This window comes from Callithrix jacchus, chromosome 15 (genome assembly GCF_049354715.1).
Source record: "Callithrix jacchus isolate 240 chromosome 15, calJac240_pri, whole genome shotgun sequence".
Lineage (NCBI taxonomy): Eukaryota > Metazoa > Chordata > Mammalia > Primates > Cebidae > Callithrix > Callithrix jacchus.
The window spans coordinates 9,195,271-9,222,159 of NC_133516.1; the positions used below are offsets into that span (position 1 = coordinate 9,195,271).

Sequence of the window (26,889 nt, forward strand, 5' to 3'; positions counted from 1 at the left end):
GATGGAAGGGGCTTGATTCATTTTCATTTTTCAAAATTGGTGGTGCAGTGTTTTTCTTTTAGATACTGAATAAGCAGAAGTTAGGTCAAGCAAGGAATGATGTAGGTTTGGACATGTATTAGAAATATAAATGTGTGGCAGTCATTTATATTTTGATAGTAGTGCTTCTTAGACTTTTTTGATGTTCAGACACAAAATTGGTAGCGTGAAGTCTCAGATTAAAGGGAAAACTACTCTTAGTGGAGTGCTGAGGGTGGTGTTAACAGTGTACTTTTTCCATTCCTGTCCAGGAAGGTCCTGCCCTGTTCCAGAACAGTCGCTGGCTCACCCCTGTGGCCTGCCTCCCCTTCTGTAAATTAGACATTGATGTTAGAGAATTGAATGATTGAGAAATCGAATCTAGAATTAAAAAAAAATATTTCATGTTATGTTTTATGATTCAGCTCTGGTGAAATTTGCTTTTAATTTTAAAATTTAAAATAGCTGCCCATCACTGAAAATTTGCTCTCTAGAATTTTGTAAGTCATCTGAAATTAAGATGTCATAGTTTTTTCACTTTTGAAAAATTTGAAAATTTATATAAGGAAAAAGTTTAAGTGTTATCTTGCCACCCACAGAATTTTGTGGGTTTTTTTGCCACTATTTATTAAGGATCTATCCATAGTACCTAGAGTGTTTAGAAACTCTTGAGTTAGTACTTTACCAGGTAACGTTTTGAAAGCCGCCTCCCTCATTCAAAGTAATAAAGCTTAATGTAAAAAATTCTATAAATTACTTCCCTCTTGCCCACCAACCCTAACTTCAATCTCACTTATCAGAGTTGATTGTCTCTTCTGAGTTTTTTATTTGCATGTGTAAAGTAAATATTTAAGTTGAAAAAATGGGATTGAGTTATATATTTGTGATTTTTGTATTCAGTTAATTAGGATAGCAGACATTTTGATGTCTTCTCATTTAAATTTACCTCAATTTTTTTTCCTCTTTCTCCTTTTCCTTATTTTAAATTTACCTCATTTTTTTGTAGCCACTTCAAAATTATTTGGTATGGATATATCAAATTAAAAGCCGTTGAAATTATTACCAAAAATTTTTGCTATTAACAAAAGAAAACAATACCAGAGTTAAAGGTAATCATCTTATGTAAATCTTCTGGTAGTGTTACATATTCTAAGAGGTTCAATTGCAGAATCAAAAGGCATGATATTTACGTTTGGAAAAGTACTAAAATGTACCATTTTATCCTCCAAAAGAACCTTCTGGGCGCGGTAGCTCACACCTGTAATCCCAGCACTTTGGGAAGCTGAGGCGGGTAGATCACCTGAGGTCGGGAGTTTGAGACCAGCCTGGTCAACATGGTGAAACCCTATCTCCATTAAAAAAAAAAAAAAAAAATTAGCCAGGTGTGGTTGCGGGCACCTATAATCACAGCTACTTGGGAAGCTGAGGCAGGAGAATTGCTTGAACCCAGGAGGCAGAGGTTGCACTGAGGCGAGATCATGCCACTCCAGCCTGGGCAGCGGTAAGACTCCGTCTGAAGAAAAAAAAACGAAAGAGCCGTAAACCACAAGGATTTCCTACACCATAAGCTACACAAACAAAAAATAGACAATTCACAGAACAAAGGATGAAGAGCCAATAAACTAATTGAAATGATGTACCCATATTACTATTAAGGTAATGAGAATTCAGGAGACATCAGCTTCCATCCACCAAGTTTACAAAACTGTACATATGAACAATATAATACAGTCACTCAAAGTATGAAAAAGATACCTCCAGTGTGGTAACAGAATTATAAAGTGATAATTCAGAAGGCGTTAACTGCCTGGGGAGAAAAACAATATAGATAACAGATTTTTATATATGTTACGCACCACCATGCCCAGCTAAATTTTGTATTTTTAGTAGAGACGGTTTCGTCATGTTGGCCAGGCTGGTCTCGAATTCCTGACCTCAGGTGATTTGCTCGCCTTGCCTTCCAAAGTGCTCGGATTACAGGTGCTAGTCACTGTGCGCAGCCAAATTTGTAGTGTTTTAATTCAGGCATTTAGATTTAGTCACTTTATGAAAGTAACTTGGTTTTTCGGGGGTGAGGTTATTAATGAAGCTTACAGAAATGATACTAAGTTTAAAACTGAATTCAGCATTTCATTGTTTAGTTACAAAAGCCTCCAGGCAGTTAAGAATGGTTTATTTAGGAAGCCAAGTTAATGGATGGTTATGTTTTGGTGAAAATAGAATAAGGGATCTAGGTAGTTTTAAAAACATAACCTTTTCAGCAGATCAGGCTTGATGTACCCACATATTAACAAGAGATCTTCCAGTCTGCTTGGATGAGCTGCCTCTCTTAAGATAGTGCTTCAAATGGGCACTTTCTTTTGATTGTTAGCATATTCTTTTTCTGTACAGTGGTATGATCATGGCTCACTGCAGCTTCAACCTCCTAGTCTCAGGTAATCCTTCTGCCTTAGCCTCCCAAGTAGCTGGGAATAGAGGCATGCATCACCACATCTGGCCAATTAAAAAAATATTTTTATAGATAGGGGATCTCCCTGTGTTGCCCAGGTCAGTCTCAAATTCCTGGGCTCAAGCAATCCTCCCACCTTGGCCTCAAAAAGCGCTGGGATCACAGGCACGAGCCACAGTTCCTGGCCATTATTAGACTCCATGCTGGAGTACAGTGGAGTGAACACAACTCACTGCAGCCTCGACCTTCTGGGCTCAAGTGATCTTTCCACTTGGGGTAGCTGGGATTACAGGCACATGCCACCATGCCTCGTTAATTTTTGCATTTTACATAGTTATGGGGTTTCACCAGGCTGGTCTTGAACTCTGGAGCTCAAGTGATCTGCCCACCTTGGCCTCCTGGAGTACAGAGATTACAGGTGTGAATCACCACACATGGCCTTATTAGACATTTTAGTAAGAGTTTAAACATGGCAAATCCAACTTTTTCATATTTTCTAGGTTTTGATGATATATGTATCCACAATGAGTGCAGTTCTCTAAATGTAACTTAACTGCTCAGTAACTATTAAACATGAACCCAGATTATACCCATTTTATGAATATTGATACCAGATTTAAAATATCTCTAATAAATTCCAGTTTATCATTACTTCTCGTTATTCTTACACTTGGATAATCAGAATGCAGTTCTTGAATACTTGAACTTTTACTGGCATTTCATTCTATGAAAGAAGGGATAGCCATCTTTGTTCTGTGATTTTAGCATATTTAGTCAGTTGGATTGATTAATGAATATATTTGCATTTCATTATCTTTTGCAGTTACCTTTGTATACACCTCTGCCTTTGACATTTCCACTCAAATGAAGTAAATTTTGGCACACAAACATATTTTTTAAAACTTTACCTTCAATTTTTATTTTACTTTTTTTTCCGGACAAGGTCTTGGTCTGTCACCCAGGCTTGAGTGTAGTGGTTCAATCTCGGCTCACTGCCGTCTCAGCTTCCTGGGCTCCAGTGATCCTCCCATCTTAGCCTTCCATATACTTGGGACCACTGTTGTGTGCTACCATGCCTGACTAATTTCTTTTGTATTTTTGGTAGAGACAGGGTTTTGTCATGATGTCCAGGCTGGTCTTGAACTCCTGAGTTCAAGCAGTCCACCTGCTTTGGCCTCCTATAGTGCTGGGATTACAGGTGTGAGTCACCATGCCTGATCACAAACATCTTAAAAAGATGGAAGAATACTGTCATAAACCATTTTAGAAAACCAGAATGATCTGGGTTCTTGTTGGAGGATTTTGCATGATGAAGTCTCAGTTGAGTGATGAACTGGATGAGAATACACATCATCTTTGCCTCTTCTCCTTAGAAATACGTGGTTTGAGAACATTCGTCTAGGATGTCACCATCTGAAGACTTCATAGTCTGAGATTTTGCTTTGTAAGATAATTTCACATTTATCAGTGGAATCAAGTGTGCTGCTATCTTTTTGGATCTGTTGTCTGATATCTCTAATAATTAGAAAGGCATTCCTCTGTAAATTTTCTTCTTTTTGCAATTATGACTGAAAAATAAATTCATAATTCTCAACTGGTCAGCGGTAGCTACAAGCAGACTGCAAGGATGGCGTCCTCAGTCTTTTTTCACTTTTTTGAAAGAGATGTGATACCTCGGGCTATACAGTAAGGAAACTACGATGACACAGCGTTAACAATTTATTTCACTGTTGTGTCCTTCTAGGTGATGCCGTTACTCCTCTGTTCCATTTTAGTCTTTATTTAAAACATAGCTGAGAATAACTGATGAATGTTGATGAAATAGTAAAATGTTTCAAGATATAGGAAAAATAAGATCACTATATTCTACCTTACATTTATAGAAGGGCCCAGTGGATACATAAAATAATTGCAGAATAAGGGTGAGTTTTATTCTAGTCTTAAAAAAGTAAACTTTCTTATTGTTTTGTATATGTCTAAGGAAGAATAAAGTCATGAGATATTGATCCCTTTGAATAGTTAGATCTGTTTATAAAAGAAATGGAAAAGCTAAAATTGAGTTTAATGGATCCTGATTGGTATATTGGACTCCTGCTTTTCTCATAGCTTTTTTCTAATCACGGTGTACAGTAAAGTTTATTAGTAGGTTTTGGTTTATTCATTTCCAGTTCCATATTTCTACCACTTCTGAGATTACTCTCAAATCGTCCTGATAGAAGCTTCAGGCTTTCTAAAACTTTCTGTCTTTAGTTGGGTTTAACTAGAATCCCAAGTGAAAACTTCTGTGATCTATTATGTTAATAAAACTGATTTTATAAAGAATATAAGACTAATTATTTTGTGGATAGGAGTTTTTTTTTGTTGTTTTGGGTTTTTTTTTTTCTTTTTGAGATGGAGTTTCTCTCTAGTTGCCCAGGCTGGAGTGCAGTGGCCTGTCTCCTGAGTTCAAGTGATTGGCCTGCTGCCTCCTCCTGAGTAGCTGAGATTATAGACGCCTGCCACCATGCCTGGCTAATTTCTGTATTTTAATAGAGACAGGGTTTTACCATGTTGATCAGGCTGGTCTCGAGCTCCTGATCTCAGATGATCCACCCACCTTGGTCTCCCAGAGTTCTGGGATTACAGGCGTGAGCCACAGCGCCTGGCCTGAATAGGAGTTTTGTAAGATACTTAGTGTACTCTGCTAGATGGACTGAATGTGTGTAGTATTTTTGTTACTCAAACCATTTTAGTACATTTGCTTTAAGTTCTTTGGCAAGGGATCTAAGTGTCATGTCCTTGATGGAATTTAAACATTAGGTTAATCACTTTCTGAGAATAATATTTAATATTAACAATGTTGATAGAAACAGGAAGGCCTATGTTATACATTATTTAAAACTCCTTTTTAAGAGCATTTCTTTAAAATGCTTATGTTTAGTAAACCTCATGAATATGGAATTAATTTCCAAGAAGCTAAACTGCCCGAAAAAGTATAGTTTTATTTTTAAGTACTAAATTTAAGTGTAACTGTCACTTTTATTATATTTCATTTAATATACCAATTTAAATAAAATAGCATTTTTGATTCTTAAGTTTAATGGGACTGGACATTTATAAGAAGTCATTATTTACAGCATTGAAATCTTTTGGGATGAATGGATATAGGCATTTTTTTTTTTCTTCTCCTCAGGTATATTCAAGAGCAAATGACCAAGAGCCGTGTGGGTGGTGGTTGGCTAAAGTTCGGATGATGAAAGGAGAAGTAAGTAAGCTTAACACTTGCTTTGTGACTAGTTTCTAAGGAAACACCTCAGTGCTTGGTTTTTGTAAATGTTATTTCTACTGTCAGTATTATTTCTAAAAGCCTACCTGAGAAATAGTTGATCAAACATTTCGGAAGTTCATTAGCATTAATTTCTGTTTGTGTTCTGTATTGGCAAACACCAAAGCTGCACTCCAGAGGTACACCTCAAGCATGTAAGGATCACCAAGGTTCATGCTTGTAAGAACCTATCATCTACTTTAGGCAAATCAGATTGGTGCAGCTAAGCTGTGCTTAGTGTTTGTGCCACATGGGGGAGGATCCATTGGTTAAGCTGAGCAAGGTAATTAGAACTTCATTTAAATTTCATTATTTTGTTCATATGGGATTTTTAAAGTATTTTGATGTCTTTTAGTTTTATGTCATTGAATATGCTGCTTGTGATGCTACTTACAATGAAATAGTCACATTTGAACGACTTCGACCTGTCAATCAAAATAAAACGGTCAAAAAAAATACCTTCTTTAAATGCACAGTGGATGTTCCTGAGGATTTGAGAGAGGCGTGAGTAATTTTATTTACTATTGAATTGTTTTGTGAATTAAGAGGATTTTTCAGTGCTGCAAAACATTTTCCCAAACATCCAATCAAACATCCAGTCAAAACCTTTTGATGGAAAATCTTAATGAACAAAGGTTTTAATGGCGGATGTCAAAATGAAACACTGACTTTGTATTATAAGTCTCCTCTAAATTTAATCTGTTATTGAGGTCTTACACATGAATTAATTTTTCTCTAGGTGTGCTAATGAAAATGCACATAAAGATTTTAAGAAAGCAGTAGGAGCATGCAGAATTTTTTACCATCCAGAAACAACACAGCTGATGATACTGGTAAGATAACACCATGTTTTAAAGTAGCTTGTTAATGGATACTGCACAGATTTTATTATTAGATATTTCAAAAGAGAAAAGCCAAGGTCAGCTTAGTATATAGTGAATTATTTATTAAAACAGTGTGGGAGAAAAATTCATTTGCCGCTATAAAATGTTAATTATTTTTGATTTCTTCTGGAGTAAGGAGAAAAAAATCTTAACATGACATTCTTAACATAAAATTCTTAATCTGTGAGAACGTGGATTTTTTCCCAGCCAAACCTATTCTGAATAGCAGTTATAAATAATACAGGAATTCAGAAAGGAAAGTCTGATTACTCAGAGTACGGAATGTTAGTTGAAAGGAGAAGTGTAGTAGATGAGAAGCAAGGAACGCTTTGTATAGAAGATGGCATTTGTGCTATTTGGAAGAATGATTAAAGTTTTGAGTAATTAGCTTGTTTGTTTATAGTCTGCCAGCGAAGCAACTGTGAAGAGAGTAAATATCTTAAGTGACATGCATTTGCGAAGTATTCGTACGAAGTTGATGCTTATGTCCAGAAATGAAGAGGCCACTAAGCATTTAGAAGTAAGTGGGTTTACCTACAAAAGAATTCTGTGTGTCCTATTGAGTTTTTGTTTGTTTTTTGAGACAGATTCTGGCTCTGTCATCCAGAGTGCAGTGGCACGATCTTGGCTTACTGCAACCTCTGCCTCCCTTGTTCAAGCAGTTCTCTTGCCTCAGCTTCCATGTAGCTGGGATTACAGGTGTGTACCACGAAGCCCAACTAATTTTTGTATTTTGGGAGATGGGGTGTTGTCATGTTGGCCAGGCTGCTCTCAAACTCCTGGCCTCACGTGATCGCTTACCTTGGCCTCCCAAAGTGCTGGGGTTACAGGCATAAGCCACTGTGCCTGGCCCCCATTTAGTTTTATAAGTATATTTTTCAAGTTCCTTGCTTCAAACTAAGGCCACCTAGGACTCCTGTTTTGTGACTATCTAGAGTTGTCGTGTCTTTAGAAGAATTACTTTTCCATTTTGCCTTGTATCAAATGTAGCCTTTCCTTTGTTAAATGCCTGTTAACTTGATGGTAGGACTTAGATGACAGGTACCAAAGAGCTGAGAAACTAGAGATACCGAGTAGACTGTATTGCTGGTTCTTTACTTTGTATTTAAAGTTTTTATGTTTTTTAACTGCTCTGTTTATCAGTCCTGATACCTTTCATCATTAACTAGTTCATTGTAATGACTCTTGTGTGAGAGGAGAGGAGGACTAGGAGTGGGGCATCACGTGGCATGTAGTACTAAAATATTAAGCTTGTCATTACATCTCTGACCTGTCCCAAGGTACTCTGTTTTGTCCTCTTCTCCCTGCTACACTACTAGGGTAGTTGTTTTTCCACTCACCCACTCTCTCTAGATCTAGATGAACACACGTGCATGCATGCACTGTGCTGTCTTAGAGAAACAGATTTGTTTATTATCCTTAGGACAAATTTGGAAGTGTTCTCATTAAAAGTTCTGAACAAGGGATATGTGAGCATATCTACCTATATCTGGAAAAATGTTTTAGACTAATAAAATAGACTAACAAAACAGTTTGTTTTCCCATTCATTTTATGACATATTAGATGAGTTTCATTTGTTTTTTAAGAGATTGAGTTTTGGCCTGTTTTTAACTTAATTCTTGTGGGTTTTTTTCTTCTCGGGTTTTTCTTTACGCTGTGATAAAGCACATATAAAACTTAGTATTAAGTGTATTTTACATTATTGATAAATCTTCAGGACTTCTAATCTTGTAAAACTGAAAATCTATACCTTTTAGACAGCTGCTCATTTTCTCGTTTCCCTAGCCCCTGGCAACCATCATTCTACTTTCTGTTGCTATAAATTTGACTATTTTAGATACCTCATGTAAGTAAAAGCATTTTAGTCTTTTTTTTTGTGACTGGCATATTTAGCTTATCATCAAGGTTCATTTACGTAGCCTGTGTTAGAATTTCCTTTTTAAGGCAGAATATATATCTATATCACATTGTGTTTATTCATTGGCCTGTAGATCTGGGTTCTTTCACCTCTTTATAATGCTATAAACATGGATGTGCAATAAAATGTTTTGTGGCCGTGTGTGGTGGCTCATGGCTGTAATCCCCACGCTTTAGGAGTCTGAGGTGGAAGGATTGCTTTAGTCCAGGAGTTTGAGACAAGCCTAGGTAACATAGTGAGACCTCATCTCTACCAAAAAAAAAAAAAAAAACTTAGCTGGTCTCAGTGGTGCATGCCTGTATTGGAGGCTGAAGTGGGAAGATTGCTTGAGCCCAGGAAATTGAGGTGGCAGGGAGCCACGATCACACCACTGTACCCCCAAGCCTTGGTGACATTGGGAGAGCCTGTCTCAAAAACACCAAACAAAAAACCATTTTGTATTTTGATTTTTTATATTCTAATTTTCCTTCTTTATTAGTGCACAAAACAACTTGCAGCAGCTTTTCATGAGGAATTTGTTGTGAGAGAAGATTTAATGGGCCTGGCAATAGGAACACATGGTAGTAACATTCAGCAAGCTAGGAAGGTTCCTGGAGTTACTGCCATAGAGCTAGATGAAGATACCGGAACATTTAGAATCTATGGAGAGGTGAGTTCTCTGTCTTCTGCCTTGGCCTTTACTGTAATATATTAATCATCTGTTGTTTGATTATATTTTTATCTGAAATTCCAGTTTCCCAGTGAAATACTTTTGAGGTAGAGTTTATTCAGTTAGCATCAGTCAGCTTCGTAATCATGGCATAAGAAGGTGAATTGAAGCTGATTTTGTACTGGGGGGAGTGAAAGATTTACTGAGTAATTAAGGATGTAGTGTTTTTTAATTGAAATTTCTTAACTGCTTCTAGTTTACTTTAGTTTTATGCCCATATCAAATAATTAATCCAATTATTATTTCTTTTTGAGTGCTTACTGTGTGCCATACACTGGTAGGAGTAAATGGCATGTATTAGAATAGCTTTTCTAGAACTTGAATTTCTGTGATACTTCATCACTAGTGAATCATGACATTTGCAGGGGTAGGAAATTAGTAACTTATTTTTAAATCGTAATTCAGCTAGTTGTAGCAGCATACACCTGTAGTCCCATCTACTTGGGAATCTGAGGCAGGAGAATTGCTTGAGCCCATGAGTTTTAATCCAGCCAGAGCAACACAGAGTTTAAATATATATACATATATTCTTTATATATATATATATGTGTGTGTGTGTGTGTGTGTGTGTGTGTGTGTGTGTATGTGTATGTATACACACACATCTATTTTTATGTATATAAATTGAAACCATCCTTCAAATTTGAGTAAGTGAATTTTTTTTTTTTTTTTTTTAAATAAGAGGCAAGGTTTTTCCGTATTGTACAGGCTGGTCTTGAACTCCTGAGCTCAAGTGATCTGCTTGCCTCTGCTTCCCAAAGTGCTGGGACTATAGGCATGAGCCACTATGCCTGGCCTGGATTTTTTTTTTTTTTTTTGAATGACAATTTTGTGTCTTGACTTATTAGACATAGCTCTATGAAAAGCTTCTTTCACATAGTAAAGCTGACTGGAAGGTTTCATTTTTAATTTTGAAAACTTTAAAAGTAGATAGTATAACATAGTAATTAAGACAGCCAAGCATGATAGCTCATGTATGTAACTCCAGAAGTTTTGGAGGCTGAGGCAGGAAGATCACTTGAGGCCAAGACTGAGTGGCTGCAGTGAGCTGTGGTTGTCCCATTGTCCTCTAGCCTGAGCAACAGAGCCAAGGTTCTGTCTTTCTTGTTGAGGAGGAGGAAAGGAAGAAGAAAAGACAGCCTTTGGAGCTATACTTCCTGGGTTGGAATTCCATCTACCACTTTAGTAGGCTTGGAGTACATCACTTTACTTTCTTGTCTAAGTGTTCTCATTATAAAATAATAACAGTAGTGCTTACCTTAATACAGTTCTTAAGGATGGAATATATTGTAAAAATTATTTATTGTATATGGTATGTCGTATAGTGAGCACACAATAATTTGTGCTGTTTTAATATTTTTTAAAATTTTATTTGCTTTTTTTTATTTTAAAGAGGGTATCTCTGTTGCTCTGGCTGGAGTGCAGTGATGTGATCATAGCTCACTGCAGCCCCAAACTTCTGGGCTGAAGCAATCCTTTGGCCTCAGCCTCTTGAATAGCTGGGACTACAGGCCTGTGCTTCCATGCTGGGCTAATTTAAACATGTATCTATATATTTTGCAGAGAAGGGGGTTTCCTGTGTTGCCCAGGCTAGTCTCAAACTCTTGGTTTAAATGATCCTCCTACATTGGCCTCTCAGAGTGCTGGGGTTACAGACGTGAGCCCAACACATCTGGCCTTAGCTATGGTTATTAAAGAACAAATGTTAAAAATGAAAGTAACTTTATTGAGGAGTAGAAAGTTCATTTGGAGACTCACTCCCAACCCTCTAGTCGTTTAAAATTATACTCATGAGAAATTATGAATTTTCATTATCTTATCAGACAGAAGGTACTTTTTAAAAATACATCTCTGCAAAAATAGTTTTTTAAGTCATATACCTACTTTGAGAATAAATAAAATAATTCAGATAATTTAGACAATTTGTATTGTGAACATTCAACATGAGAATTACAACCTGGGAGTATATTTAGGATTGGGTTGAAGTTTGGCTGTTCAGCAGCTGTGTAATGTGAACTCTGATACTAAATTTCTCAGCAGCTTAAAAAAGATTTTAGAGATGTTATTTTTGGTTTTAATAGTACTGACTGATTTGGGGTTTTTAAAAATGATTTTTATAAGTACTTTGTGAATCACTTCACCTGAAATCTCTCCTCAATGGAGTGAGCGTAATCTTTTAGTAAAACATAATCATTGAGAATTTTCTTTTTTCTCATCTCTTTGTTATGGATTGTGGGTTGCTTCAAGATTGAAAAAGGATTTCATTTTTACTTTTCCCCTCATCTACAGAGTGCTGATGCTGTAAAAAAAGCTAGAGGTTTCTTGGAATTTGTGGAGGATTTTATTCAGGTTCCTAGGAATCTCGTTGGTAGGTACTTTTACTAAATGTTAAATAAATTAAACGTTTAGTTACATACAGCGACTATTGAAAACTAGCCTTGTAGTCTCATAACCTTATTCCACTTCTGTGTACAGTTATTTACATAGCAATACTTATTTTTTTTTGGTGATTACATTTTGTGTGACTTGTAACTTGTTTTTGTCATGTATTAAAAAGTAGAGATGTTTGTTTCTTCTGTACAGGGTGACCCAGTAATAAGGCCCAGGGTTTTTATAACAGTTTGTCATTACAGTTTTTTGTAAGCCTTCTCATCCCATGGGATCTTTCCTGTTATTCTCACTCCCTTACGGTCTTTTCATCATTAATAAATATTCGTCAAAATTATGATAGTACTTTTTGAGAAGGTATTTATGATAATTGTTTAGTGCAGAAGAAAAGTAACAGTGAACTAACAAACAATAGGGTAATAAAATTCTACACAGTAGGTCCTGAGTAACACGTTGTTGCAAAGGCATAGAATAATAAGGTAAGAACTTACTGGCAGGAGAGAAGAATGATGATGTGAGGGGAGGTTTCACTATTAGTTATTTGACACCATTACTGAAACTGTTGTACCCATGGATTATAGTTAAGTGACGAGAATTCGAAGCTGGTTAAATGAGTACTGTAGCTTGGAGTGAGTTAATTTGTAGCTCTGTTACTATGCCCTGCATCTGTGCTGTCTATCTTTTAGGTGCTGTGTAAGGCAATCAGGAAGGCTTTGGTTATGTGTTAAATACGCAGTGACTGTACCAAAAATTGACTCTTGTAAATATTTAATATAAAAAGAAGCATCAAGATAATGTAGTGAGTTTACTAGAAGGGGGATGAGTTTTTGTTCCCTGTTAACTCTCAATTTTTTTTTTTTGATGCTAAGGAAATACTTTCAGCTTCTTGGGTTCCATTTATATAATATGGCCTGTTCTGCCTTTAGGAAATGATTTAACTACAGGCTATTTGTTAAATTGTGTAAAACAAACATTAATAGAAAAAATTTTAAAAACCTCTTTTATTCTAAAAAGATTGTTTTCTTGGCCATTAATGAGTAGTGCATTCAGGAAAAGTAGTTTACAACACAGCAATTTGTTTCATGGACTTCACCTATTAGTATTTATGTAAAAAGCCTGCCTTATTTTTTTATTTATTCTGACTGTCTTGCTTTGTCACCCAGGCTGGAGTCAGTGGTATTATCTCAACTCACTGCAGCCTCTGCCTCCTGGGTTCAAGCAATTCTCCTGCCTCAGCCTCCTGATAACTGGGACTACAGGCATCCACCACCATGCTTGGCTGATTTTTGTATTTTTGGTAGAGATGGGGTTTCACCATATTGGCAACGCTGGTCTCAAACTCCTGAGTTTGTGATCCACCTGCCTCAGCCTCCCAAAATGTTGAGATTGTAGACATGAGCCACTATGCCTGGCTATAAAAAGTCTTTCAGTTCTGCTCAAACATTTGGATAGGTGTGGCATTACTGCAAGTTGTATAAGCTCTGCTTTATTAGTTCTTGGTATACCTTTTTTCACTGTAGACTGAAGTGCTAGAAAGATGACATGAAATGTTAAAATTGAATATAAACTTGAAGAATTTTTTATCATTATAAATATACATAGGGTCCACAGTGTTATCAAATGTTTATCAGTATCAAATGGAATCGCCTTTCACAAGAAAGCTGCTTTTGAAAATGATGCCCTTTTTAAAAAAAATTGTAATTATTGATATCTGTCATTACTAACATTGTGGTAACTGCTCTATAGAGCATATTTGAGTTTTACTAAGGTCTCCTCATTTGTTGCTGGTTTTTTTTTTTTTTTTTTTTTTTCAGATGGAGCTTTGCTCTTGTTGTCCAGGCTGGAGTGCAATGATCTCAGCTCACCGCAGCCTCCACCCCCCAGGTTCAAGCGATTCTCCTGCCTCAGCCTCCCAAGTAGCTGGGACTACAGGCATGCGCCAGCACATGGGCTAATTTTGTATTTTTAATAGAGACCAGGTTTTTCCATGTTGATCAGGCTGGTCTCGAACTCCCAACCTCAGGTGATCCTCCTGCCTCGGACTCCCAAAGTGCTGGGATTACAGGCGTGAGCCACCGTGCCCAGCTGGTTTCCTCACTTGTAAAAATGATTTGGCAGGGCTGGGCGCGGTGGCTCATGCCTGTAATCCCAGCACTTTGGGAGGCTGAGGCGGGTGCATCACGAGGTCAAGAGTTCGAGACCATCCTGGTCAATATGGTGAAATCCCGTCTCTACTAAAAATACAAAAAATTAGCTGGGCACGGTGGTGCACGCCTGTAATCCCAGCTACTCAGGAGGCTGGGGCAGGAGAATTGTCTGAACCCGGGAGGCGGAGGTTGCGGTGAGCCGAGATCGTGCCATTGCACTCCAGCCTGGGTAACAAGAGCGAAACTCTGTCTAAAAAAAAAAAAAAATGATTTGCCAGTGGGTTTGTGAAAGGGAACTGGGTTTCTTTTCAATCCAAGTCTATCAATTATAAAAGATAGCCTTGGTCTTAGACAGTTGTGATCTTAGAGAGTTGAGTAAAAATTTCTGGTGTTTCAAAAATAAGAAAATTGAGCAAATTAGTAGTTCTCTGATTGTTTTTTTTATTCATTGAAGTGGTGAGTACCTGTTGTCTCTTCCTGGATCTTGTTTCCATTGGCTCTGGTGATGTGGGTTGTGTGCTCTTCAGGAAATATACATTAGCAGTAACTGTTACACATTGGTGAAATACTCAAGAGTATCAGAATTTCTGTTGGTTGTAATGTGTACAGATACAATATTTCCCTCCATAATGTTTTATGGATGAAGCAGTCTTTTGAAAAATAGTACATTGTTAGTCCAAATGAAAGAAAAAGAGAACTGAGGAATAAAAGGGAATGAGGACACGTGGTGGGTAAGTTCCAGTGAGAATTTCCTTCCTCATTCAGATTCCGAGAGTTTTAAGGTGACCATTCCTACCTCTCCCAAATGAAAGGGAAAAATATTTGAACATTGATCTGAAAATGGTTCAAAACCTTTCATCCCCAGAAGCCTGCCTTAATCACTTCTCTCTGTTCCTTAAGCATTTGTATTCAGTGCTCAATTTATACTACAGGTCTGCTTCAATTTGTCAATATGGTGTGGAGTTTAAACTATGGAAATGGTCATTTAAAATATTGACGGTCTCTGGTGGGACTAAATAAATCTTGCAGGTAGGTTCCTATCAAGGACCCTGGAAGGGTGATGATCACTCACAACTGGTATAGTTCAAAAGAAGGAAGTGGCAAAGGTTCTAGGGAAGGAATATGGTATATCAACCTAATCTTTGTTCTTCGAAAGACATTTGCTTATTTTTAGCAGGGTCAAGGATGGAGTTGCTGCTTGATCTTCACTGTGTTAACAATGAAGGTTGCTTTTATGTGCTGCTGCTAGGGCTCCTCAGAGAAGATACATGTCATGTGAATTCCCTGCCCTACTTTTTTTTTAACCTGTTCAATTGCTGCTGCTTTTAAATTTAGGATTATTAATGGGGAACGAGGCTTGAGAGTAGGAATACAAGAGAGAAAAACCCATTATAGTCATTTTATTGTATTGACCAGTCTACTGTTGTCCTTATTCTTATTCATTCTTTAATGGAAACTGTTTGTTCAGGCATGCAATAGGAAAATCTTCCATTTTAACTCTTTGAACCAAGATTTAAGTTTTTGCGAAAAGTGATTTACTTAAAAAATTATTTGAGGATGTGGACTTGATAACAACTATGCTACTGCTGTTCACTGTCCAAGGGATACATCTGTTCCATATGGTGAAGGTTACTTGAATAGTACTTGCTAATAGGTACACAACTGAGTATTGCTTTGTAGTTTATGTGAGTATATGCTAATCTTTAGATAGATAGTCCTTCAGGGAAAGAGAGCCTTTTGACCCCTTTTTATGAATATACTCAACAACTGCTGTTTGACAGACTTTTAAGTGTAGAAAAGTTAATTTGAATTTTATGTCATTTTACAATATTTTATACCTAGCAAGGCAGCATATAATGTACATGCTTTATGTAATTTTTTATATAGCTGTGAAGTACTTTAAAAACTTCTTGGTTAAAATGCAATACATGTAAATATTCTAAAGTTATTTTCCAGTCATAGAAATCTCTTGGACAGATAGAAACTTAAAAATAAAAGTAAGATTGATAGATTTGTTACTTAAATGAATTACGAAAGTGATATAACTAATGCCAAATTAAAATAGTTTTCTCTTTGCCTTTATGTTCATGGTTTTGAAATGGGTTGGATATTTTAAAAATATGAAAGTGATAAAAGGATATTTATAAAGTCTAGATTCTGAAAATGTCTAGCACTGTTGTCATTCCCAGTTGGTAACCTTAGGTATGCTGAAAGAGAAGGGAGTTTCAGACCAGGGGTAAAATTCCTTGGTAGTCTATAGGGTGAGTTAATTGACAGTAAAAAGATGGAGCTTCACTGGATGGTTATAATTATTAGCAAGTTACAATACTTGGGCCGATACTGAAAGAATAGCAGAACTGGTTTTTAGCTTACCGTTATATTTGTTTTCTTTTACTAAAGGAAAAGTAATTGGAAAAAATGGCAAAGTTATTCAAGAAATAGTGGACAAATCTGGTGTGGTTCGGGTGAGAATTGAAGGGGACAATGAAAATAAACTACCCAGAGAAGACGTAAGTGTTTAAAATATAATTCGTAAGTGTTTAAAATGTAGTTTCTTTACCTCTTTAAAATGTCCTTTTTTTGGCCAACTTAATAGTGGTAAAAATTTTATCCGATAGAGGGTTTTTCTTGTTTTTAAAATCTGTTTTTGTAATACTGCTTTATACACTTAGAAAACAAGTCATTTTCTACTGTGTGGGTGTCGTTCTTCTTTGTTTTGGTAGTACTTCAGTAAAAAAAAGCCAGTTCATGATAAAAAGATGTCTATTTGATAATCTTAACAGTTATCTATCATACGTAGAGTGTAAAGCTATAGAATTTGATACTTTCAAAGGAATTTTTAATTTGGATAGGTTTTGGCCTATGGGTGGTTTTTGGTTACATGGTTAAGGTTCTTTAGTGGCGATTTCTGAGATTTTGGTGCACCTGAGCAGTGGACACTGTACCTAGTATATAATTTTTCATCCCTCATTCCTCAACCTTCCTCTTCACTGAGTCCCCAAAGTCCATTATAGCATTCTTTTGCCTTTGCGTCCTCATAGCTTAGCTCCCCCTTACAAGTGAGAACATACGTTACTTGGTTTTCCATTCCTGATTTACTTTGCCTAGAATAATGGCCTCCATTCAGGTTTCTCCAAAAAAAAAAAATGTTATTTTGTTCCTTTTTATGGCTGAGTAATATTCCATGGTGTAGATATATATACCACATTTTCTTTTTAACCACTCATTGCTTTATGGGCACTGAGGTTGGTTCCATATCCTTGCTGTTGTGAACCATGCTGACAAAGGAATTTTAGATCATACTCTCCTTAACCATTTTATAGAATCTGAAAGTATTTTATTTTATTTTTTTTTAATTGAGACAGAGTTTCGCTCTTGTTACCCAGGCTGGAGTGCAATGGCGTGATCTCCGCTCACTGCAACCTCCCCCTCCTGGGTTCAGGCAATTCTCCTGCCTCAGCCTCCTGAGTAGCTGGGATTACAGGCACGCGCCACCATGCCCAGATAATTTTTTGTATTTTTGGTAGAGACGGGGTTTCACCATGTTGACCAGGATGGTCTCAATCTCTTGACGTCGTGATCCACCCGGCTTGGCCTCCCAAAGTGCTGGGATTATAGGCGTGAGCCACTGCGCCCGGCTTTTTTTTTTTTCCTGAGATGGAATCTCGCCCTGTCGCCAGGTTGGAATGCAGTGGCACGATCTCGGCTCAGTGCAGCTTTTGTCTCCCAGGTTCAAGTCATTCTCCTGCCTTAGCCTCTTGAGCAGCTGGGACTACAGGCAGGCACTGCCATACCCAGCTAATTTTTGTATTTTTAGTAGAGAGTGGGTTTCACCATATTGGGCAGGATGGTTGCAATCTCTTGACCTCTTGATCTGCCTGCCTCACCCTCCCAAAGTGCTGTAATTACAGGCATGAGCCACTGTGCCTGGGCGACCGTTTCTTAATTGAACTCCTCTTAGGCTTTTATGTTGCTATTAATTCTGATCCTAGCTTTCTAAAATTTTTTCATCCGCTTTTTTCCCACATGTTGATGTTTTGTCCCTAATTTTGTTCTTTACTCCTTGTACATCATTTTAAGGATTTCACATTTATGGCTTTGGTGGTCAGCTCTATATGCTTAAACTTTGTGTGCCTGAATAGAAGACAAGGATTTTTTATAAAATTATCAGAAAATGGTCACAACTGCTTTAGCTTTGCACAGCAGGGCATTGTATGGGGAGTTTGTTAACCTGTTGGATAGGGGATCTGTCTTTTAAAAAGAGAAAACTATATATTTAGCCCAACCAAGTATTGGTATTGTAAAGATGTTAAAGATAGCCACTTCCTTTATTCCTTTTAATTAAATGTGGAGGTGAATATACTAAGAATAAATGAGGAGCAACGAATGTTTAGATATCATCAAACAAATGAATACTTGTGGCTTGGAATGCTGTTTTCAGTAATTTTATTCTACACTGCTTTAAATAAAGTACAAATCTCACAGAACTTATTCTTTATAAGCACTTCTGCCCCATTTTGCATTATTTTAAGATGGCTTAAGAGAAGGATTAAGGCCGGGTGTCGTGGCTCAGGCCTGTAATCCCAGCACTTTGGGAGGCTAAGGTGGGTGGATCATCTGGGGTCAGGAGTTTGACACCAGCCTTTCCAACATGGAGAAGCCCCATCTCTATCAAAAAATACAAAATTAGCTGGGCATGGTGGCGCATGCCTGTAATCCTAGCTACTCTGGCGGCCGAAGCAGGAGAATTGCTTGAACCCTGAGAGGCGGAGGTTGTGGTGAGCTGAGATTGCACCATTGCACTCCATCCTGGGAAACAACATCATCTCAAAAAAATAACATAAAAATATAAGGATTAAAACTGATGGTCTCATGCCATTATTATTGGCACCTGTTTTGTTATGCTTAGTATAACTAATGGTAAGATGAATGCTGAACCATTTGGCATACAACCACTGCCTAAACATTTGTCTTAAAATCATGGTAGTTATTGGTGAGGACCATTAACTTGCTCAACTATGAATTTCTAAGTGTGATATTAATGTCTTCTCTTAGCTTGATTTATTCCCAGTTGCTTTTCAGCATTGATTTTGTTGTAAGCATATTCTTCTAGGTTTTCCTTCATAAGTAGGAATTTACTGTACTTTCTTGTTTGTAGTTTTGGCCATTGGAGACTTAAATGCTTGCAGAGGCCAAGCAGTTACACGATTAGGCGAGTTGGACTGTGTAAGATAGGGATGGAGAGGACAGTGCCTTTCTTCATAAGGAATGCATGTCTTATTTTTTGCTACAGTGGTATGTTTTGAGAAGCAGGAAACCTATAATATACAGTTTTTCAGTTTTCAAAACACTGCATGCTAAAATAAATCCAAAGGTTAGTATTGGCTTATTGGTGCCACCATTTCACAATATAAGTTGGAGACTCAGTCTGTAACTTCTTTACTCAGAAGGCTTTGGTGAACTGTTGCTAGCCTGAAATGACTTTTTCTACATGTGTACTATAGTAATTCTTGTCTTTATAATTGGGTTTTAAATGATAATCTTTCAGTCTTACTTAGATTTTGTTTTCTGGTATATGTCTCCAAACCAGTTTATGAACTCCTCGAAATCAGGAAGTCAAATCTGAACTCCCATATTTTTCATTCTCCCCTATGACTATGAATTGAGTAGAACGGGCACTTGATAAATGTTTTAAGTCATAAAAAAATTAAGTTTGAGTTTTTAATTATAAAAATTTGAGTAAAGGTTAGAATAACAGATGAGTATAATATCAAAAACAGATGTGTATCTGTGCCTTCTACATGTCTCTCCTTTCCTCGTCATGCCCCCTTGGCTTTAACCTGTTTAAGCTGCTGTTGCATGCTTTTGTTTTGCTATTAAAAACAACGCTGACTGGGTGCCATGGCTCATGCCCCAGCATTTTGGGAGGCCGAGGCAGGTAGATTACGAGATCAAAAGTTTAGGACCAGTCTGGCCAAGATGGTGAAACCCGGTCTCTACTAAAAATACAAAAATACTAGCCAGGTATGGTGGCGGGTGCCTGTAAGAATTGCTTGACCCGGAAGGTGGAGGTTGCAGAGAGCCAAGATCACGCCACTGCACTCCAGCCTGGGCAACAAGAGCGAAACTCTGTCTCTAAATAAATAAATAAATACATACATACATACTATAAAAACAGTGCTGTAGTGAACATCCCCTATGACTCTTTTGCCAACTATAAATGGAGAGGAAATTCTCCATGTTGCCCAGTCTGGTCTTGAACCTGGGCTCAAGTGATCCATGTGATAGATCAGAGGTTTTATAGTATTTAAATGTTTAGAGCTTGATAATTATTTTCTCACTTATCTCTATCACCAGTGTAGGAAATAAGGCTGTTTTACACATATTTCAGTATTAGTTTTTATCAAACTTTAGTTAATGCCATTACAGAAGGTATACCACATTATCTTTCTATGTGCTTAAAAGATACATATTTTTCTGTGAACTTTTTGTCCTTTATATATTTTTTGTCTTCAGTATTAGTGGGTTATAAGACTATTTTGCATTTTTGTATGTGTAGCAAATATTCCTTGTTAATTTTGACTTGATTTTTCCTGAGCAGGCATTTTAAAATTTTTATATTGTTGGATTTTTTTTTTAGGCTTTTGCTTTATGACTGGATTTTCTGTCATGCTTGGCAGGGTTTTACCTGCTCCTAGATCATTCAGAAATACATTATATTCTTGTTTTTGTTGTTGTTGGTTTTTAGTGCATAAACTTTTTGCTCCAGTTGATATGTATTTGGTGCAGGGTGTCAGGAGTAGGGATTCAGATTTTTCTTAGTGCTGATTATCTCAGTGTTCATCTGTTACATAAAAATAATCAGTTTTTAGCATTTTTTTTTTTTAAAAACCTTTTAAGTTTCACTTAACTTAGAAAAAATGAACTCATATTCATTAGTAATCCTTTACTCTTTAGAGTTTACCATTCCTTTTTTATGGCGTAAAGGTGATAACATTTCCCATTGAAGGTCAAGACACTGTATTTTTTTATTCCCTTCAGGTCATCTGTCTGGAATGACTTTCTCTTTATGTATTTGGCAAAATTTTATTTATTTTTAACATTTTCTTTACATAACATTATTCTTTCTTATTCCCTTAACTTTCCACACCTGGAGTTGCATAATTCACATTCTCCGTAAAACTCCTGTTTTTTGGTCATAGCATTAATGCAGTACAATGAATTTTTTATAAGAATGTTTGGTATATTTTTTTCTTGAGATTTACAGAAACTTTATTCTTATACCTTAGCATATAAGATCCTGGCAGTTAACAAATAGATATTATTTGGAATTAAATAACTAGATAAAAGTGGCTGGCTCAGTTGCTAATTTTATGCCTTCAAGTTATTTTGTTAACTGTAAAGCTAGGATACTCTTTCTTAGTTAATTTTTTAATGAACATTAAATAAAATACATGGAAGGCATAATACAGTCCTGAAAACAGGGTAGGTGCTAAAGATTTTTTTTAGGTCCTTGCCTCCCCACCCGGTTTTTACTTTACTTTGAATGCCCTTTTATCTGCTTGTGAACTTCTAAGGAAGGACACTGTTAGTTTCCCTCGTTTCATGTTTTCATAGTTGAAGTGACTTCTTCACAGTCACTGTGAACCTTCATAATAACTGTGCTGTATCCTAGCACTTGCCCTGTTGCCCGAAGTTTTAAATCAACGATATCTATATAAACATCATTGTAATTTTTAAATTACTTTGAAAATAATTGAGTCGTATATAGAACTAAAATTTCTTAACCCATGCTTAGTTTCATATTTAGAACCAAAATCCCTAAGCCATTCTGTGTAAGTAACTGTTAGAAACTTCTGTAAAACGAAGAAAATTAGAGACATGGAAAACTGATTGGGGGAGTTTTTTAAGGTTTACTCTCATTTTTCTCAGCCATTAAGAAGCTGGAAGTATGTTTCTTTTTTTTTTTTTTGAGATGGAATTTCACTCTTGTTACCCAGGCTGGAGTGCAATGGCGCGATCTCGGCTCACCGCAACTCCGCCTCCTGGATTCAGGCAATTCTCCTGCCTCAGCCTCCCGAGTAGCTGGGATTACAGGTGTGCGCCACCATGCCTAGCTAATTTTTTGTATTTTGAGTAGAGACAGGGTTTCACCACGTTGACCAGGATGGTCTCGATCTCTTGACCTTGTGATCCACTCGTCTCGGCCTCCCAAAGTGCTGGGATTAGAGGCTTGAGCCACCGCGCCCGGCCCGTATGTTTCTTTAAAGAAGAAAAATTCAGTGTGCCATCTTAGTTTTCTCTTCTGCCACTTTTTAAAAACCTTCTATTCAGAAGTTCAGCAAAGTAAACCAAATCTGGCCTAATACTTTGATTTACTTTAATACTTCTACATATCTTAATAATTCCTTTAATTTTATATTATGTAAATATTTATGCTCTGGAGTTGATATTTCTTTTAGTGGTCAGGAAGTACCTCTTGTAGTACACTCAGGATTTTGTTACCTGAGCACATACTGTAGGGATAACTGGGCTAATGAGCTCTCTTATGTTTTAAAGCTATACCTCTTAAGGTGATATATCTAGTCTGTAAGTTTATTGCCAGTTTGAAGGAACATTTTGTTTGTTTGATTTTGGAGGCAGCCTTGCTCTCTTGTCCAGGCTGGAGGGCAGTGGCACAATCTTGGCTCACTGCAACCTCTGCTTCCCACACTAAAGCTGTCCTCCTGCCTCAGCCACCCAAGTAACTGGGACTACAGGCATGTGCTACCATGTCAGCTAATTTTTGTATATTTTGTGGAGATGGGGTTTCTCCATGTTGCCCAGTCTGGTTTTGAACTCAAGTTATCCACCTGCCTCGGCCTCCCAAAGTGCTAGGATTATAGGTGTGAGTCACTATGACCTGCCAGAAAATCATCTTAACGTTAAACGTTGACTTACATACTTGGAAAATTAAATTGATTATAAATCAGAAAACTTGGTATAAACTGGTTTTTAAAAATGATTTTTAAAGTCAACGCACAGTACACAATTTACAGTAGTAAATTGTGGTGCAAATATGACAAGTTACTGAAAATCTGAGTATTTCAACTTACATGGATTTTAGCATTTTTTCCCCCATTAAATCTTGAAGTTTAGTACATGTAAATTGCTGTGTGTTTCAGAAAAGTTTTCTTAATTATATATTAGGGCTGGGTATAGTGGTTTATGCCTGTAATCTCAACACTTTGGGAAGCCAGTAATTCCAGCACTTTGGTAATCCAAGGCAGGAGGATTGCTTGAGGCCAGGAGCTGGGCAACAGACCAAGACCCTGTCTATAAAAAATTTAAAAAAATATCTGATTTTGGTGACACACATCTATAGTCCCAGCAACTCTGGAGGCTCAGACAGGAGAATCACCTGAGCCCAGGAGTTTGATGCTGCACCAAGCCCTGGTGGGCAGCGGAGCATGATGTCATCTCAAGAAAAAGACATGCACGCACATGCGTGCCAGTCAGTTTTATGTCACTTTCAGGCTAGAACTTTGTTCAAGTATTAAATACTAAAGACTCTTTTTTTTTTTTTAAACAGGGTATGGTTCCATTTGTATTTGTTGGCACTAAAGAAAGCATTGGAAATGTGCAAGTTCTTTTAGAGTATCATATTGCTTATCTAAAGGTTTGTATATATATGGGTCATACTGTATTCTGGTATCATTGTTCATGCATTTATTACATAAACGTACACTTACTACAAATTTAAAATGTCCTCAAACGTTTTATATTTGAAGTAAATTTTAAATCTTTAAATATTTTTGTTAATTCGGCTTCAGATTTGTCATTTTTCTACATGAGAATTTAAAAAGTCCTTTGTCATAAAATGCGTACTTTTGTGGGCATAGTTTCTTTTCTCTGAGCTTTTATGTTTCTTATTGTTTAAGAAATGGTTACTTTGTCTTCATGTAATTTGACTCTCAAATCACTTATGTATCTGCATGTTCATACTGAAGCCCTTTTATTTTTACTTTTGTATTTTACATACAAATAGCGTACAGAACCAGGAGTGATGTGGGGCTTCCTTGGTAACTTTAGCATTATGCACATCATCTCCATTATGTCCACAGATATTTGAACCATTGTTACCAAAATAGTTTAGAGTTGATATATAAAGAGCAAGGGTTTTAGGAAAACATTACCTATGAATTATTAAGCATTTCAAGTTTATTTTCTCCTCTTTGCCTTTTATTCCTGCCTGCTAGGTTTCTCTTTTTAAAGTATAATATCCTCACCTGCCCTCTGCCTCTGCTATGTTTTCTCTTGTATCATTGCTGCTAATATTTTTAAATCTCTCTGATAATTTCATTCCTTTTCTTTTGAAATTTATCTATACATGAAAAATTGCAATTAAAACTGGCATTTTAAAGCCAGAGCTGCATCTTTCAGTAGTCATTTTAACCAAGAGCTTTCTCTATACATCAAACTTTTGCATTCTGTAATAACCCGAATTTCTGAATGACCAAGTCTAGCATTCTACTTCTATTTCACAACTGAGGTGTCACTACTTTGATAGGAAAGTAGCTTGTTAATAGTATATTAACATAGATGTTACCTGTATCTCATTCAGCAGTCCTAACTCCTTAAGGGCAAAATCTGGTAATACTATATAATTATTAGCTATTTAATAAATAACTTATTTTAAAGCTGTTAATTATTCCCTTGATAGGGGTGAGCCTACGTTGTCTTTTACATTGCATGCCTATAGCAGCATGTTTGGCACCCTCCAGGCTGTTCAGTAAATGTTGAACTGAAACAGCAAATGATCTCCTAAGTTCTGTTGACAGGAACACAATGTTTTTTTTACCATGTAATTGTCCAAGGTTGTAGCTTTGGTAGGGAGTACAGCTCTAGCTCTAGGCTTTAAGAAGACAAAAAGTCACGTTCAACTCTTTTTTGTTTTGATTGTAGGAAGTAGAACAGCTAAGAATGGAACGCCTACAGATTGATGAACAGCTACGACAGATTGGTATGGGTTTCAGACCTTCTTCCACCAGAGGGCCTGAAAAAGAGAAAGGATATGCCACTGATGAAAGTACCGTCTCTTCTGTACAAGGTTCTAGGTCTTATAGTGGAAGAGGCAGAGGTCGTCGGGGCCCTAATTACACCTCCGGTTATGGTAAAAAAAACCTTTTTTTGTTTTGTTTTATTTCTTTTTTTGGTAATAGTAGTAGTAGTAATAGTAGTTATAGTTTAGGTGCTCTAACACATTTTCTTATAATTCATTACTCTATCTTGGCTTTGAGGGTAGAAGGTAGTTCTGGAGGTTTAGTACATTTCTTAGTAAAGTGGTGATGGTATACATTAAAATGACAGTAAAATACATAAAATTTCCAAGTAGTTATGTAATGAAGCAAAGTATGTTTTTAAGTTGGTAGTTCATAATTATGTTTATTATAAATATTTAGAAAGAATACGTATGTAACTTGGTTTTCAAATATTTTGCTAGTATAGTTTTATACCTTTCCAAGTAAATACCTAGTAATGGTGGTGATACTTTTAGGAATCATCTTTGTCTACCCTCTTAAAATAAAAAATGAAAAGTATGTGAATCAGTGCCAAGGTTGCATATAGCAAGTCTTTACTAGCTTTTAAAAAATACTTTATTGACTCATTTGGTATGTTTCAATATATTAACATCTCGTATTTGGAATTATTTTGTATAATAACATTTTACTAAAATGAAGGCTTTAAAAGCCAGAATCTAATTTAATACTTTATAAATGAACATTTTCTAAAATGTATTTCACTGTGAGGATTGGGTCGTTATAACCCAAGTAGGAAGAGGACAGTGGAGTGGTGATAGTCTACAATTCTCTAATCCTCAATTCTCCCTTATTCTTCTTCAGCTTTGGAGTTGTTCCGTTTTTCTCCATTCGGACTTGGATCTTAGCAGTGCCTGATTTGTTTTTTGCCTTCACCCATTTTCTTTTCTCTTTTCCGTTCCTTTTCTTCACTCTTGTACTTACTTTCTTTTGAGGAAATACTTTATAAATCCTTTTTAAAAATGTAAGGCATTTAAGGAAAATAGCGATAAATGCAAATTTCGTGATTAATTGAAGGATAATCTAATACTGTAAAAATTACAGTGAGCTTGAACTATCTTTCATTTGTTGTAGAGTTGTAAGTTGGTGTCCCTTTCTGTTAATATCGTATTTTTATATTCTCATTTTCTTACATATATATTTTTATTTAATGCTGTATTGAAACGTAAAAAGCAAAATTCTAATAAAGAAATGGTCAGCATATAAGGGACCGAAAATTGCAAACTATTACTATATTCCTGAAAATATATTTAATGCAAAACACGGTTAACCAGTAATCACACAGAAATTATATTTTCATTGATTTTTGAAGCATACATATTATTAGCATAATTAGATTTGGCTTATTGGATGATGAATATGATGAATTCATTGAAGAATTTTATTAGCCTCTGGGAATTCTGCTTATTGATGAGAGCTTACTCTGGCAAAATGCTTTTGTTGAGATTAGATAATGAATTTATATGAGAGGTAGAAAAACATCATCTGGATTTAAGAAAGCTATGCAAATTCTTCAGTAGATGGCACTCTTAGCTCTGAATCATTGCAGAATTAATACCATTTTATTTCTTGAAATAGTTATTTAACCTGAGTGGGCTTGAAAAAACATTTGAATGTGGTTGTAGATGTTCATGTATACTTTATATCAGAGGGACTTTTAGGTGATTTATATATATATATATATATATATATATATGTAATATAACGAGTACTATAGTTCATCAGTTTAATAGGAACTGTTAAAAACATTTCCCAGTGTAACATCTCTGAAGTTGTTATGTCTGTTAAATTGGACATCTTACAACTTTAATTAGCAGTATTTTCTCTTTTTTAATGGCATGTAAAATAATATCTTAGAATTGATGTCATCTTGGATTTGATAAAATGTGATTATTTTTTAGCTGTTAAGCCTAGCACAAAAAACAATTGAAATTGATGTATACCATCTCATGATAAGGTGAATTTAGAAGTTTGAGGTGAAAATATGATATTA

The 26,889-nt window shown here is 36.2% G+C and overlaps 1 protein-coding gene across 11 annotated transcripts in view; it reads left to right on the forward strand.

Annotated features, from left to right (window-relative positions):
• FXR1 (FMR1 autosomal homolog 1) overlaps positions 1-26,889 on the forward strand; it is an 819,632-nt gene that overhangs the window by 27,289 nt on the left and 765,454 nt on the right. For 10 of the 11 annotated variants that reach the window (XM_078350221.1, XM_078350223.1, XM_078350227.1 and 7 more), the window contains exons 4-12: positions 5,640-5,711; positions 6,127-6,275; positions 6,511-6,604; positions 7,059-7,175; positions 9,053-9,223; positions 11,573-11,651; positions 16,219-16,328; positions 23,390-23,476; positions 24,763-24,970. In XM_078350221.1, the coding sequence (XP_078206347.1) occupies positions 5,640-5,711; positions 6,127-6,275; positions 6,511-6,604; positions 7,059-7,175; positions 9,053-9,223; positions 11,573-11,651; positions 16,219-16,328; positions 23,390-23,476; positions 24,763-24,970 (1,087 nt within the window). The remainder of the gene's footprint in view (positions 1-5,639; positions 5,712-6,126; positions 6,276-6,510; positions 6,605-7,058; positions 7,176-9,052; positions 9,224-11,572; positions 11,652-16,218; positions 16,329-23,389; positions 23,477-24,762; positions 24,971-26,889) is intronic. The other variant, XM_035274330.3, reaches the window with a different exon arrangement.